This window comes from Eublepharis macularius, chromosome 1, assembly GCF_028583425.1.
Source record: "Eublepharis macularius isolate TG4126 chromosome 1, MPM_Emac_v1.0, whole genome shotgun sequence".
Lineage (NCBI taxonomy): Eukaryota > Metazoa > Chordata > Lepidosauria > Squamata > Eublepharidae > Eublepharis > Eublepharis macularius.
In genome coordinates this window covers 173,575,080-173,591,746 of record NC_072790.1, presented here as the reverse complement: position 1 = coordinate 173,591,746, position 16,667 = coordinate 173,575,080, and the positions used below count along the sequence as shown (strand labels likewise).

Below are 16,667 nucleotides of genomic sequence, written 5' to 3'. Positions count from 1 at the left end.
AAGAGTCCAGTAGCACCTTTAAGACTAACCAATTTTATTGTAGCATAAGCTTTTGAGAATCAAGTTCTCTTCGTCAGATGCATGATCCGAATCGGCATGATCCGAAACCAGTTCGGATCATGCATCTGACGAAGAGAACTTGATTCTCGAAAGCTTATGCTACAATAAAATTGATTAGTCTTAAAGGTGCTACTGGACTCTTTTTGATTTTGCTACTACAGACTAACACGGCTAACTCCTCTGGATCTGTAGCTTTTTATGTTATCTCAAACTGACAACAGGCAAGCTGTTCCCAGTAATGTGGCTGGGGATGAATTAGGACTTTCCCCCCACTATTTATCCATTTTCTCTGCATAGCTCTGCATGATCTGTCAATTCAAACATATGTTGCACAGACTGAAAACTGTTGGAAGTGGTGGAGGGAAGGATGATCAACACTTCCTGCCACATTAAACTGTTGTATATTGAAAATTAGTTTTCAGTTAGCTGTTGGCACTTGCATTTCTCCACTCAGCGGTGATGGCAACTGCCTTACTAATGTTCATTGACATCAAGTTGGAGCGAGTTCAACAGCTTAAGCTGATTACTGAATTAAATTTTAGCACTTGGGAATATGCAAAGTAGGGATTTTGGATGCACTTATAGTTTTAGAAATTAGCAGTTATCATAGCCTAGTAAAGCGGAAACTTTCATTACATGGCGATTTGCCACAAGATGTTTGTTCTCACTCCCTAAGAACAATAGCAGCCCGTGGGAAGAAGGCTTTCACTACAGATGGGCACGAACTGAGGAAAAAACTAACTTTGCAGTTCGTCGCATTCACAAACCACAAACCTTCACGAACCTGCCCCGGTTTGCAAACCGGTTCGTTTGGTTCATGAAAACGTCACATCCAGGTCAGCAAATTGTCACTTCCGGGTTAGCAGAATGTCTGCAGGAAGTCCATCCCGTTGCCTAGGATTGATCGGTGTTGCCAAGAGGGTCTCCCCAAAAATTTTAAACTGTATACAGAATCCAATAGTGTCTGCTTGCTGCTAAATCACTTTTCTAACATCATATATGAATCACAGCCACTAGCAAAAACTATTTTATCTGTCACAATGAATACTTTAACCAATACACAGTCTACTTAAACCAATACACAGTCAATGAATAAAGAACTACATGTGCATATGTACAAATCAATACAGAACAATGTCTCTCTGTCTATGTCCACAAGTTGTCCGTAATATATTCTCAACTCCAAAGAATGTTCCAACCTGATAGTCAACATTCAAGATGTAGGGGAAGGTCCTCTTCAGGTGGGGAAGAACCCCCACCTAAAGGAAGACCTTCCCCTACATCTTGAATTCTTTGGAGTTGAGAACATATTACGGACATTGTTCTGTATTGATTTGTACATATGCAATTCCAAATGTAGTTCTTTATTCATTGACTGTGTATTGGTTTAAGTAGACTGTGTATTGGTTAAAGTATTCATTGTGATAGATAAAATAGTTTTTGCTAATGGCTGTGATTCATATATGATGTTAGAAGAGTGACTTAGCAGTAAGCAGACACTATTGGATTTTGTATACAGTTTAAAATTTGGGGGGAGACCCTCTTGGCAACGGTTTTCTACAGTCTTTCCCATAGCCTTTGTTTTTGTTAGGATTGATCGGTGCCAGGCTGTCTGCAGTGACGAATCAAACAAACCAGCCTAAAGTTCGTGGTGATTTGTCAGAAATGGGCTCTGACGAACCGCCGGTTCACAAACCACGAACCGGCCTGGTTCGTTACAAACTTTGGTTTGTATTTCGGTTCCTTCCCATCTCTAGCTTTCACATGATCAGATCATTACTACACAAATTGGTTGTTCAAAAGCTATCTGAATCCAATCCTTAGTTATTCAAGGGATGCTAATACTACTTATTTGCCATTTCTGTGACTGGCAGCAGCTCTCCAAAGTCTTCAGCAAAGATAGGTCTTTCCTAATAGCTGCAACCTAAGATCCTTTTGCCAAGGATTTAATTTGGAACCCTCTGTCTGCAAGGACTACAGCTCCTATCCCTTAAGTAGCACCCAGGCAAGCACTGTTGATCTCTTTCTTTGAGGTGTGGGTTTTTTTTTTTTTAGGTGTGTCTTTTTGGAAATTCAGAAGTGTCCTTGCGGGATTATCTGCGATCTAATGCCACAAAAGAGGAATTGATTCAAATCATTGGTGCAGCTGTTGGGAGGAAAAAGAAACAACATGCTGGTATAGTTTATTTTGGCCCTACTACATGTATTATAGTCTGAATTCTGCCCACCACGTAAGAACAAACTTGAAAACCTGTGCAGTGTCCTAGTCTATAACAGAATGCATGACACATAGGACTTCAAGGGACCCCAGAAAAGAAAGCGGTACTGTACTATAGCATAAAAGGTCCCATTTCATGCTGAAGATATTATGTGCTCTTTGTTCTGAACCGCATCTGGTCATTTTATCCATCTGTCCTGCCTTTTAATCCCAGCTGAGACACACAAGATAATTAGCAACATGAAAATATTTAATGTCATGACTAGACATGGGCATGAACGGAACCCCCCCCCCCCCCGAACAAGCTGTCCGTTGTTCGTTGCCATCCACAAACAATGAACAGTAACGAACATGACCCTGTTCACAAACATGTTCATTGTTCATGGCCTCTTAAAGATCCCTTTAAACTATCAGCTGGCATGTGGCAGGGAGATTCCCCCCTGCCGCCTGCCAGCTCATAGTTTAAAGGGCCCTTTCCTGCCACGTGCAAGGGGCAGGGCCCTTTAAACACCCCACAAACTGACCTTCCCAATGTCCAATACCCACTAGATTTGCAGGGGACATAGTCCTCGCTGTCCTCCGAAGACCCCCCCAGTTTCAGAGAGATTGCATCCCGGGAAAGGCATGATCCATGGGTCATTCCCTTTGTTGCCATTTTCTCTCAACAGTGGCAAAAATGGGACTCTGCTGGAAATATTTTGAAGGGTTAAAGCCAGAAGGAATTCAGACAGAGTTCAGTCCCTGCTGTTGCCAGGGGAATTGACTGAAAGGCCCCAGACTGTCTGGCTTGACAAACGGCTGATGAAAGCAATGAACGAGGCTTGCAATGATCACTTGTTAGTTTAGAATGGAGCCTCACGAATGGCTTGTTCGCGAACAGACAAACGGGCTGTTCGTGGTTTTTTCCTGTTCATAATGCTGTTCATGCCCATGTCTAGTCATAACAACTATGAGGTTTAATTGCGGTAAGGTATTGGGGCTTGTGAGTTTTTCCATTATTTCAACTATGTTTTTTTTACCCAGCAAGTGACCCTTGATTATGGATTTGAAAATCTAGAAGGGTAGGCAGAAAAAATAAGATTGCCAAGAAACCAGTGGAACTCATGTGTTACTCAAAGGTTTCACATCTCCAGTCTTACAATAAGCCAAGATTCTGCTTTGTCAATGCAGGTTACACCAGGGCCCTTCCACAAATTCTGCCACCACCACCCTCAGTTTACTGCTTTAAGTCTCAGAGGTGGATCTCTGTGAAGAGACAAATGATTTAAAAATGGTGAGAATGAAGCTTCTCCTAGAATCTTGATAATGGGTGCCTTAATTGGCCCTGGAGCAGAAGGCCAATCCTGCATATTTCCAGCCAGGATAGTACAGTAGGCTATTTGCATACCTTGCACATGTTGTCAATATAGACCCATTTTGTTTTGTTTTCGCATATACTTCAGAAGACTTTGCTCTGAACCTAGATATTCTGAATGCCAACATCTGCACTGTTACCTACATTTTTCTATTACTATTTCCATTTATGGAAGCATACTGAGATGACTACAGTTCTGCAAGTCCATAATTCTTGCCTATTCATTACTTTATTCCCAGGCATGTTCAACATTTCTCAGATGAAGAACAGACCAATGATCCTCATCGGTGGGTGAGCAATCAGTACGTAATAAACCATACCATTCTCCTGTATCTTGGGAAGTCTAACTCATACAAAACTGAATACACTGCCAACATAGACTAAACATATTTGAATTTCTAGAAGAGAGATACAAAAATCTTTTTAAAAAATTTAAAAGCAAGCCAAATCAAGCAGCAAATATATTTCATTTGGCAACAATCTCAGAATGTGTTTGACATACAGACCTTAACTGTGTGTAGAACTTGCTTGTCAGCTTCATGAAAGGTTGTGTGTTACCTTGCTTTTTCCCCTTCTACAAACTGTTTGAGTGAACAGGCCCTTGATTCTGTAGCTCAGTCATCATAAAATCCAGTATGTAGTAGGGATTGAGAACTTGAGATACAAGAACAATCCACTGCTAGTTCTTTCATGGTATATAAGAACTGTCTAGTAATCTAGGCCCCATTCTTTTGGCACTTTGTTGAGATGTGTTTGGGGCAAGAAGAATTGCATTTAATTGAATGAGACATTTTGGGGTGAAAGAAGAAAGCTAGATGCTAGATGCTTTTGGAATGGCAGGCTGTCTTCATATAACCACCAAAGCTAAGAGCTGGAAACAGTCTGACAGGCATGCATTCTGCATCGTGGGAAAACTAACCACTGGCATTCGCTGTCCAAACAGAGTCGAAGCAGGAGCCAGCTTTACTGTGACATGCAGGCTAACGCACCCATACGGAGAACAGCTAAAGAGGCTTCCTAATTTGGACTGCAGGCTCATTGTACAATGAAGCTGGCTAGCGTGTGAACAGGCAGATGGAAGTGGGTGGGGAACACACTGGTGTGAAAGAATGGAGGGAGTGTAGCCTCCACTGCACACAAATTAAATGCTACAAAAATAATTAATTGGAGCATATTGCCATACATCCCTTTGTTGCTTTAACCAGATTCTTTTAAAAAATATGATCTCAGTGCTTGCTTTAAACTCATAGGTTCACTTGCTGGAGTGTGGAACATGTGGCAAGTTATAAAAACCAAGTAGCTGAGAGTTCTGCAGGAGCTGTTGTTATGTACAGAAGTTAAGGCCAGTGGTGTAGAAAATGAGTGCCCCATCCTGAAACCCTCACATTGCCATGGTCTGTATGCCTTACCTCTTCCTCTGCCTGTGTTCATGCAGTAGTCCTGGGGGCAGCTTTCCTCGTCTATCCCATCTATCATCTGCTTCTCATGCTCAGTAAATCATACTGCTGGGAGACTTTTTTTCCTTCTGTGGCAAACAGTCACTGCCTTGTCTCTAAGTTTTAGCAGTGTGGGATCCAACCTACTTTATTCTGAGTGTGAGGAGTTGTGAAGCAATCTACCTTAAAGCCAGAGCAATGGCTTAAGTCTGACGCATACATTGCCAAATAAGTGGATTATATAGCAGTGTCTCCGAGTTAAGTGGGGGCCTTACTCTCTTACCTGCTAACTTGAGGGGGAGAAGTTGATATTGGTTAGCAGAGAATTCTGAAGAACCCTTAGTAACAATTGTCTGATTCCCTTATTTCTTTCTTGAAAAACTTTATATCCAGCCTGTTCCTTGTGGCTAAGGTGACATACAATTCCAAACATTAAAAATATACAAAAGGCCAGAAAACCCCATTAACACCCCCATGCCTGTGGCTCACCATTAAAAGCCCTTGCAAATAAAACAGCTTCACATTGCCACCCCACACCTCCTCAGGGAGTACCTTCTGCAACGTGGGAACCAGTACAGAAAAGAAGTTCCTGTAGATGCCGAGTGAGGCTTCTTAAGCTGGAAAACAACTAGAAGGAGAGTGTGGTTGTAGCAGAGGGCCCCTAGAAGTTTCAATCTGTTCATTCTAGGAATCTTGAGTATGGCACTCACTAGAGAATGGTCATTTCACCTTAGAGCAGGCTAAACAAGGAACCTCTTGGTGTACGAAAGGCATCTGATCTTCTGATTTTTTTTCTTTACTGATCTTTTCCAGTCTTTTCCCCTAGTACTCTTGGCCTCCAATTAGGTCAAGAGTAGCTTTCCAGAGCTTAACCAGGGCCTGTACCTTTACGTGTACTTAGGAGAAAATGCACAAAAATATTGCAGGAATATTCCAGCTCATAATGTGTGGGGCAGCAGGTGGCATAAATCCATGGCACAGATCTAGTTCTGAGACTGAAAGAAAAATTGTTTTTTTAAACACACTTTTCCAACTACCAATGGTAGGATGATCCCAGTAGGAACTGGACATGTTGAAATGGTCCATAAAAAAGGCAGGGAATTTTTGCCCCTGTGGTGTGCTTGAGATGCTGGAAAACAGCTGCATAGCCTACGTAGTTTGTGTTGGCTTCACATGGATGACAGTTGGACATTGGACTACCTTACTTGCTTTAGCTACAGAGACAGAAAGTACAGAGTGCTCCTGAGCATCCAGAGCAGTGCCACATTCTCCTCTGTCAATGGCCTTCAAATTACCTACTGAAATTTTCCTTTTAAAATTTATTCTTAAAGAAAGAGCAGCTGTGTGTCGAGCCTGTATCAAGCCTCGCTTAACCTCTCAGGTTCTGGAAATAAAATAGGGTTTGAGAAGGAACAAAACATTACCTGGAAGCAAAAAAGGAGTATGTAGAAGCCACTTAAAGCTGCAGATCCTTAAAGAGAGATTTGGCCACTGCTTTCTATCTTCCTCTTCTTTTTCCTCTCCTGTTCATAAACAGAATTGCTTCCATTATGTTTAACAGGCTGCTTTGTACTTGGTCCTTGGCATTGGTCTCTAGAATAGCACAGCCAAGAGATTAATGAGAAGGGCAGAAAGGGCCCTTAAGGTGGCGCAGTGCCCAGCCAGAGCAGAAGTAACTTGTGTCAGTGAAGGAATCTGAGCTCTCTGCAGCAAAGCTCCAAGCGTGGTATGCCTGTTGTTAGCGCAGCAAGAGCTGGCCAAGAGCAAATGACTCTTCTGTAGCTGCTTGAAGTAGTTGCCTGTGGCTCCTTGTGTGAAGCAGCAGCTAGAGTTTTGTTCAGAAGGTCAAGGTGGGATGTGCTGTCAAGGACATGGAGGCAGTAGAAGTTAACCCTTATTTCTGGTTTTTCTACTGTTGCAAGTGAGAAGCTGACTCTGTGATGCCCCACTCCCATGCCTTTGTGGATGTTGGGGATAGAAGTGGAAAGAGCCTTATAAATAACGTATCTGTGGGCCTCAGTACAAAGCCTAGAGGAATTCTTCTGAAGTCTCTACCTAATTCACTCTAGTCTCACATGAATGTAATCCCTATCTGCTGATCTCCTAGGTGTCCAGTTAAAATAAAGAAAGTAGGTGACAAAATAAACTGCTACCAGTTTGGGATGGGCTTACTGATCGTAATAAAGTCAGTAGCATTTGTCTAGTTTTGCTTATGAAGAGTTGAATTTTCATGCTATCTAGCGATTTATAGAATGCTGTATTAAATCATTAGTAGTGTTTGACTTTTAAGATACTGAACATCTACACTGTGTCATTATTTTCCTAGAATCGGCATCAAGGTCATTCTCATTGCCCCGAGATGCCCTACAGGACCAAGGAACTTTAAATGGTGGGGGCCACAGACTTGGCCACTGGCTGACTCTGAGAGCAAGTTTATGCAAGCAGATGGGGAAAACGTTTAGGAAAAATGGGTTTACAGGACACCACGCCCTGCCAGGATTTCACACACCAAGACAGCTTGCAGCAGGAATTCTGCAAGCTTCGCCGAGTAGTAATTGCAATCTCCAAAAGAGCTTGAGCTCTAATTTGGACATGAAGTGCCTTAGGACAGGAGCTTCTGTCTCCAATCAGAAATCCTACAAGGTTAGGGGCATTCTCTCCAGAGTGAGAAACCAGCCGGAAGAGATGTGTTCAAGATTTTTATCCACTACCAAGTTACTTGGTGCCTCAGAATGCCTAACCCACATTGACCAGGAGGGCCGGGCTTCCATGGTGGATGTGGGCAGGAAGCTTGAGTCTGAAAGGACGGCAGTGGCCACTGCCGTGGTCCGTCTGGGTGCGAAGGTATTTGAATTGGTGCAGCAGAACCAAATGAAAAAAGGGGATGTGCTGGCAGTTGCCCAGATTGCAGGGATTCAGGGTGCCAAGTTGACGTATCAGCTGATCCCTCTTTGCCATAACATCCCACTGAATCTGGTGGATGTTTCACTGAGTCTAGATGAGAGGAGGCATGCAGTGGTGATCCGGGCTGTGTGCCGCACTTATGGGAAAACGGGTGTTGAGATGGAAGCCTTGACCGCTGCCAGCCTAGCTGCTTTGACTGTCTATGATATGTGCAAAGCAGTCAGTCACAACATGGTAATTGAAGAGGTGAAACTGCTCAGCAAGGAAGGAGGGCAAAGAGGAAACTTCCAGCGAGGCTAGAAGGTATCCGAAGACTCTGAACATAGAGATCATCCTCAGCATCAAAGCCTTCATCTGCACATCAGGATTTCCACAATCATTATTTGAATTGCCAATTGTTTTACCATAGAATTAATATCCACTTATATCATTTGTCTTCCGTGTATAGGTAGACTTGGATCTTATTGGTTGCTTGCCTTCTTCCTATAAAAATTACTGATGAGGATGAGGTTACTAAGGTCTCACCTTGCCAGAATGTTCAGGATTTGTGGAACTTGCTGAAGTGTAGCTGGGTTGAGCATTTCAACTATTGTCCTTGTACAAGGCTACAGTTTCACATTCTTGCAGTTGTTCATCTCTCTCTCTTAGCACTCAGATCTCTTCCACAACAGGATTTCAACTAGAATCTATTGGAACAAAAATAGTAGAAGTTAAGATTCTCAGTCAACTGAGCCATTATTTTAAGACCTTGCTTAGGCCCAAGATGGCAAAATATAAACTAGAAAACTACCTGATTGTTTCCTAGATTACTTGAGCCAAATGCAATTTTTAGTACACTGAGATGAAGCTGAGTGTTGCACTTAATATTGGGAATCATTTGTTTGTCCACTGGGGGAAGATGGATGCTAAATAATCAAGACATAGAATATGGAGAGACTTGTACATAAAATGGCATTGAATGTTAATAAAGCCAAATAATTTGCACAATCGCTACTGTTTCCTGCCAACAAAATTGTGCCTAATATATCTCTCTTCTGGTGTGGCACAGTTCTGGAAGCAGTATTCCAAGTTAACAGCCCTCTCTGTCTTCTGTAGGGCACTGAAATGAGTATTGTGCTGAGATGCGTGGTCTTTGTGCTGAAGCTGCTCACAAGGCTACCTTTCCTAAAATCATTCAAAATCATCTTCACACTGTATCCCTAGAACCTTCTCAATATTAGAATTCTCTATTTTTCCTTGCTGTTTCTCATGGCATGCAAGTACAGAGGTAGCAGGGTTGTGTCTTTGTTTGCCACACGTGCAGTAGCAGCAGATCCTTCCCAAAAGCGGGGGCGGGGGAGTGCCAGTTCATTGGCTTGCAACCCAGCAGGTGTGACTTTACAACCTGCTTGAGGGCTGCTCCAGTTGCTTCATTGAGAAGTAAAAGTGTGTAGCTAGTTTTAATGCTGATAATTAAAGAGACTCATCCTGGTTTTACAAAGGTGATTCTTAAAATCTGTTGAGTGCTTTGGACACATTCAGGTAAATATGACCAAGTGTAAAGCAGCTTGAGGGCTGTGTTTAATACAGGGTAGCCATTCTGTGAAAATGGTACATGTGCTGTTGTGACATTTTGGTGCCTTTTTCCTTTTATGAGCACATACTCATGGGGCCCTTTCAGTATATAAACTTCTATTAACTGCAAATAAATTTTGAAAGAACAGTTGTCTTTCTGAGAACATCCGAGGAAATTTTTATAAAGGCATATGTTGCATTTCAAGTTGCCTGCTGTGATACTTGAACAACATTTCCCCACTAAGCAATTTGTGAACGGCAGGGAGTTATCTTAATAGCGGTACCTGCATTGCAGATCTTGACCCCTTAAGGATGTCTCAGTGTTTAGAGCCCAGAAACTGAGCAATCTGTTTATGGAAAACTGTCTTAATGCTTGTAAATAGTGAAGGGAAAGGTTAGGCTGAGGGGAGTTCCTTCTCAGGAAACCCCAGCAAGCTTGATACAGCTTGGCCTGTACATGTTATTGTTAACATGAGTGGAAACTAGATCAAGATCAAAATTTGTAGGTCCATCACTAGAACTATTTAGGAGGAACACTGTGCTCCTCCAAGGGCACTCAGTAAATGCTTTTAAAATACACTGTGGCTTGGGGGGGGGGGGGCGGCAGCGCGGCAGTGTTAATCTTCAACTTACCCAGGTACAGGCATTTGAATGTTGCTGCAAACCTTTCTTCCTCAACCCTGAAATGGTGCCCCTAAGCTACAGCTGTTCTTTGTGATGCTGATATAGATGATGTTCTCATTGCTGAAATGAAGCTGCCAGATGAAGCTGTTGTTGCCCAGGTTAGGAGACAAGTGACTTATGCTGCCTAGAAAATAACACTTCCTTGGGTTAGCCAAAAAGCAAGCAAATAAGAGTGCTATGATTCACATAATTTCAGGTAGGTAGCCATGCTGGTCTGTAGTAGAAGAGCAAGATTTGAGCTCAGCAGCACCTTAAAGGCCAACTAGATTTCCAGGGTATGAGCTTTCAAGAGTCAAAGCTCCCTTCCTGAATCTTGCTTGATTCACATAGTTGAAATGGGAGTTTAATGCACTAAGGTTTCTATTATATGAAGCTGCTTTTGCAAAATATGGTGAGTGGAAAAGCAATTAATGATGATTTGAATGAAAAAACTCCAGCTTCCTGTGTCCTTCCATGTTTATTTTTACTCCACTTATATGTAGGTATGCCAGACTCCTTAAATGGAAATGGGTAGTCAGGGTTGCTTTGCACATTACATTCTACATGGTAATTTTTGATATAGAAAAAGAAATGCACTTTGAAGAGTAGCACAAGTATTCTTTCCTCCCTGAGTACAATCATTAGATAGTTAAGCAATACAGCAAGATTATCTCTAGTTAGTGGAGAGCTCTTTAAGCCCAAGTTGTATTCTAGTCTCTAATGTCCTACTCCTGTACCAGACAATATGTGCTCTGGATGCATATCTGAAGCAATATACAAGATCCAACAAAGGTTTCCTGTACAAATACAGGTGAAATGAAAGAGTTGCACAAGAATGTACAATTGGAGTTTCTGTAAATGCTGTTCCTGGTGGAGTATTCTTTACGGTTGGTAAACTATCGGTCTCACGGGTGGACTGGGACAATGAAACAGCTCTTGGAGCAAATGGAACCAGGTGGCTCCTGTGGTGCTAATAGCACTAGAGGAGCTGCTTAGTTCAGCTCCACTGTCACTGCTGCAGCCCAAGTCTCAGCCTAATAACTCCTCCAGTGTTGTCAGCACCACAGAGGCCACTTGGTTCAGCTAGTTTCTAGCTACCCACCAGGAACTTTCCTGGGAAGTAAAAGGGCCAGTCTGCCCTGGTCAGTATTGCCCCTATTTTGCCTAGGGATGGCAGAGTGCAACTCAGAGCCTATTTAAGTCTGTAGCCATAGGACTAATGTGGGACTTTTGTGGTATTTAGCTTGCAAGCTCATTTTTAGTAGAGTTCCAGAGATTTGAGCTCTAGGAGAATAAAGATTATACAGATCACACATACTAAATGCTCAAGGAGTTCCTTTTCTTTAGAAGAAACCTATAAAAGGTCTCCGTGCAGTGGCTTTTTGCTTCTTATGTAAATGCAGTGACACAACTACTTTTGAAAGGACCTGCAAATAAAGTTGATGTCATGAAAAGAGAGCTTAATGCAGGAACTGGCTCTGAATATGTTGTATTAATTTCCGGGGAAAGCTGTGTACTGCTGACAGGATTGGATCCTACAGACCTATTTTGCTAATGGTTAAGCCTTCCTCTGATTAAGGCTCCTTTACAGAAAGGAGATGCTGTTAGAACATATCTGCAGGGCCCAGCACATGCTGTCAAGAAGACTTCAAGCTCTTTTCAATTGCATTTTATCTGTTGACAAATAAATGGGGTGATATGGCTTGGGGATTTGGCAAGTGGCCTTTTGATTCCTTTCAGGAGCAGACCAGTTACATTTGAAGTGATGACATCTTTTAGTGCCATAACCAAATGCTCTGACCAACTCTAGTAACTATGCACAACCATTCTGATATGAAAATGTTTTATGATGTAGATCTTTTTTCTAGATAACAAATGATGGAATTGGGGCAAAATTATTTACACCCAGCTTTCTTATCGTGGTATCATTGAGAGAAACTTTTTTTGCTGTACTACACTTTTAATAAATTAAACTTGCAATCAATAAAAAGATATACATGTTTATTTTCATACCTGTCTCCTTTACCTGTGAACAGATTGAGCATGGGAAAGTAAAAAGTCACATGGGAAAACCACAGAGTATCTATTTACAACACTTTTCAAAACATCTGGGGCCAACCTCTCTCTAGGATGAGCAATATCTATTGGTTCTATGCCAACTATAGGTTAGGTTGTGTGTTGTTGCCCATTGGAAAGGTTAACCCAATGGAAAATGAAGACATAGAGTGGTAATCGAAGTACTAGCAGAAGGATTGGTAGTAAGTTTCCAAATAGAAAAGCCTTTGGCAGTCTAGGAAAGACTTTGAAAAGGCCTTAGGTTTAAGGATATGTTAGCATTTAAAGTAACTTTACTTGATGGATACCAAAAGGACAGCTGTCCTGAGCACAAGGAACAGCACAACGGATACAAAACTTTGATTTGGTACATTTTCAGTCACAGAATTTGTATTATAAAATACATGATCTGGCTGGTAAATGGACCTCTGAAAAGTCTAGAGCTGGAATACTGTGGAATTTTATGAGGTTGACCAGAGAATATCATAGTATACTGCCTGTACACTCCCCCCTCCCCCTTATATTTTGGGCCTGTTCATACAGTCCTTTTAGTCCTTTCTATTTTTCTTGTCAAACCTCTTCCCCTTTTAGAATGGAGTTAATAACTCCATTTGAATGCCTTCATTGCCTGCATACCAGTGTCATATATTTTATTCTACAAACATTAAAGAAAATGGGACAGTCCCTGCTTGTGCCCTTGGATCGAGCAAATCAAGATTCAAAGATTACCTCTGGACATGATGGAGCAGACAGTATTTGAAAACATTTTAGATGAAAGAAGACATAGGATAGTCATTTTCAAGTGTCATAGGCTACTGAGATGCCTGGAATTTCTGTTGATGCAGACCAAGCTAGGTAAATAGTCCAATACTTCATGAGTACATGCATATTTGCTTTTATCCTGAAAATATTTTAAAGTTTCTTACCAATATTTTGGGTGAAGCACCTCAGGTTCCTTGTACAGACTTCTAGCCAAATGCCATTGCTTTAATAGAAAAAAATATTCCCTACCTTCCCCATGCTTAAACCAGTCATCTGTGCTTTTACCACCAAGATGCGGTACTAAGCTGAAACGTTATAATTCATCATTGTGTGTGGCATTGGCTGCTGGCGCTTTGTGAGAGAAGAAGAGCCCAAAGTCCATGCATTAAATGGAGCTGAGGGGAGGGAATCATTCTTGATACACCAAAGTCTTGTGTCTCCTCTTATGGGTGACAATTTGAGATGCTCCCTTTTGCCCAACTTTTTCTAAAGTGGTCAGTGGAAAAAGGTGAAATGCTGCCAGAGCTTCTGGTAACGCTGCATTATTCTCATTAAAGCAAACAAGAGAGCTGCTCCAGGGGCACCAAACTGACATAAAAGTACAAAAAGCCCTTTGGAGTATATACAATGACCAAAAATATCACAAATTTATGTATTAAAGTGCTGACATGCTCAATGAAATGAATTCAAACATGCAAAATATCTCACTACACATACACCAAAGTTTCAGCGGTGGTAGGAAGAATCAAAGTTAATTCGTACAATGCATATAGCAAAGTGCTAGCAAAGTTTTGCCACGATCATGTAGATATCAATTGGTAGATGCCTCCTCATAAGTAATTCACTCCACCTATGGGTTTCACCAGCATGTAAGGAGTCCAGTCCCGTTTCACACAAAAGGCTTCTTCACAGGCAAAACATCTGTCATACAATTCAGTATTTGTCATACATTCAATATTTACCAAGCATTAAATATACATCTTAACAAACTGCAAACATATTTACTCACAAAGAGCGTAACAAGCAGTATCATTCCACCATTACAGTTACTTCCGGATGATCTAGCGTCGTGCCTGGGTGTAACCTTCCCATCAATTATATTTGTTACTCAATTTAAAGACACAGTAGCCTGCCAACCGCAGGAGGTTTACAAGAAACAACTTAAGTCTAAAGCGTTATTAAGCCCATAAGGGGTCAAGCTAGTTAGTCTTATGTATCCATTGAGATTCAAGTTGCAGCAATCTGCGCTGGACATTTGGATTTCTACTTTGTAATACTTGTAGACCAGTCACCTTCAATTTTTGAATCGTGATGTTGAATAAAGTGTTCCATGAGTGGTGCCTCTGTAATTCCATGTTGGATCCGAGACTGATGTTCCTGAATGTGGACTTTCAGCGGGCGAATTGTACTGCCCACATACATCAAGAGGCAGCTGCACTGAATTAAATACACCACATAAGGCGTCTTACAGTTAGAGAAAGCAGTGCAATAAAGTGGTCTGTTTGTAATAGGGTTGACAATATCTGAAGTTCTTACAGTCAAAGGACAAATGTTGCAGCTTCCGCAGGGAAAATGCCCCTTGGGAAGCTGTACATTGGTGGCTTTTACTCCCCTAGCCGAATGTACTATGATATCTTTTAGATTCCTCGTCCTCCTGAACCCTGTAGATGGCGCCTGTTTACAACCCTCTACACCTGAGACCAAATGCCATCTACAGGGTTCAGGAGGACAAGGAATCTAAAAGATATCATAGTACATGACGGCGAAACCCGTAGGTGGTGTGAATTACTTATGAGGAGGCATCTACCAATTGATACCTCCATGATCGTGGCAAAACTTTGTTACGGACTGTTATGAACTGATTCCAAGTACTTTGCTATATGCATTGTACGAATTAACTTTGATTCTTCCTACCTCTGTTGAAACTTTGGTGTATGTGTAGTGAGATATTTTGCATGTTTAAATTCATTTCATTGAGCACTTCAGCACTTTAATACATACGTTTGTGATTTTTTTGGTCATTGCATTATTCTCATTAGTCGAAAGCAAGAATTTGGAGAATTAAAAGGGCTCAGAATTTTTCTTGATATGAAGCCAAATGTCTTATATTCACAGAGAAGTGGCATACTCTGAGAACATCTCCATTCGAGTTGTAAATGAAAGGCAGAGACCATCACAACATGTAAATGCTACTGATCTGCGGTGCAGTGATTCCTTACAAGCTGTTTTTATTTTCTATGGAGCTATATTTTCTTAGTTTGAGACTCAGCCAACATATGCCATTTGTCTTTAGCTACTTGTGATCCATAACAGGATTTTGTTACGACCCTTTAAAAAACAGAAGTGGTAGGTTACAGTAGCTTGAACCTGGCCCAACTTCTGAACAGTGTAAACGTAAGTGGTTAGATCACCATATCTACTGTTGTAGTATTTTTGTCACTTTCAGATAAGGTGGAGAATAGAGGTGGGTATGGACCGGGAAAACTCCACAGACCACCAGCCTGTGGTCCATCGATTTTCACAAACCACAAACTTTCCACAGACCAGCTCCGTTCATGGGCCGGTTTGTTGGCCCATGGTCCATCACTTCCTGCAGCCCTGGCTCCGCCCCTTCATACCCAGAGAGCCCAACCTCACAGAGAATCTTCAGCAGCCTCTCCTCCAGCCACCCTGCAAGTTTGGTCAAGATTGCATTTCAGACATCTGAGTTACAGACCCCCAAAGCAGCCGCCCCCAGGAAACTTCCAGTAGATACTGGAGTTACAAATGCCAATTGACTTGCATTGGCTAGCAGCATCAAAAAGTTACAATGAGGCAAAATCAAACAGAAAAAGGTGTGGGAAGAGGCTACTGACTCACCACACAGATACCTTCCCAGCCATTGCCTAGAGAATTCATTCTTGCTCCTTGCTCGCATAGAGAAAAATGGGAGCTCTCTGGTTGGCAGGCAGAGCTACCTATCAAGGTTTTTGTTGGAAATTGCATCGTCTGGTGTACTGCAGCAGCAATGGGAAGATGAGCCTTCTATGCAGGGGGCAACAAGGATCACTTAGTTTTGATAGTGAGAGCAGCATCTCTCTTGTTTCCTGGGGGTCATTTCCTTGTCTTGTCTCCTATTGGGCTAAACAGGGCAATATCCTGCTTCTCTCTCCTGCCTTATTCATTCTTCTACAAGATGTAGTCAGATAGCAAGGAATCTATCTCTATCTCTCTTCTTCACTATCAAGTATGTATTTCCTCAAATAAACCTTTTGCCTCTTTAATCAGCACAGCATAACTTCTCTGCTCTGTTTGCACTCAGCTAACAGTTTTGAGGGCTAAGATTGGCTGCAGAACATCCACCCTCCCTTGAAGAATGAAAGCTCTCTGCTGGGCAGGCAGAGCTGCCTATCAAGGTTTTGAGGGCTAAGATTGGCTGTAGAACATCCACCTTTCCCTTGCAGAATGAGAGCTCTCTGGTTGGCAGACAGAGCTGCCTATCAAAGTTTTGAGGGCTAAGATTGGCTGCAGAACATCCACCCCTCCATTGCCTAGGGAATTCATTCTTGCTCCTTGCTCCATAGAGCAGAATGGGAGGTCTCTTCTCAGCAGGCAGAGCTTCGTATTAAGTTTTTAAGGGCTGCAAAAGGTTTGCGAACATCCTCTCTATTGCCTAGTGAAT

General features: G+C 42.0%; 1 protein-coding gene across 3 annotated transcripts in view; it reads left to right on the top strand.

Moving 5' to 3' along the window:
• MOCS1 (molybdenum cofactor synthesis 1) overlaps positions 1-12,173 on the top strand; it is a 57,082-nt gene extending 44,909 nt beyond the window's left edge. The window contains exons 9-11 of one of the 3 annotated variants that reach the window (XM_054978261.1): positions 2,116-2,236; positions 3,872-3,919; positions 7,395-12,173. In XM_054978261.1, the coding sequence (XP_054834236.1) occupies positions 2,116-2,236; positions 3,872-3,919; positions 7,395-8,272 (1,047 nt within the window). In that variant the 3' untranslated portion in view covers positions 8,273-12,173. Of the gene's footprint in view, positions 1-2,115; positions 2,237-3,871; positions 3,935-4,882; positions 5,038-7,394 lie in introns of those variants that run through there. The other 2 variants (XM_054978269.1, XM_054978276.1) reach the window with 2 other exon arrangements.
• Positions 12,174-16,667: the final 4,494 nt, after the last annotated feature.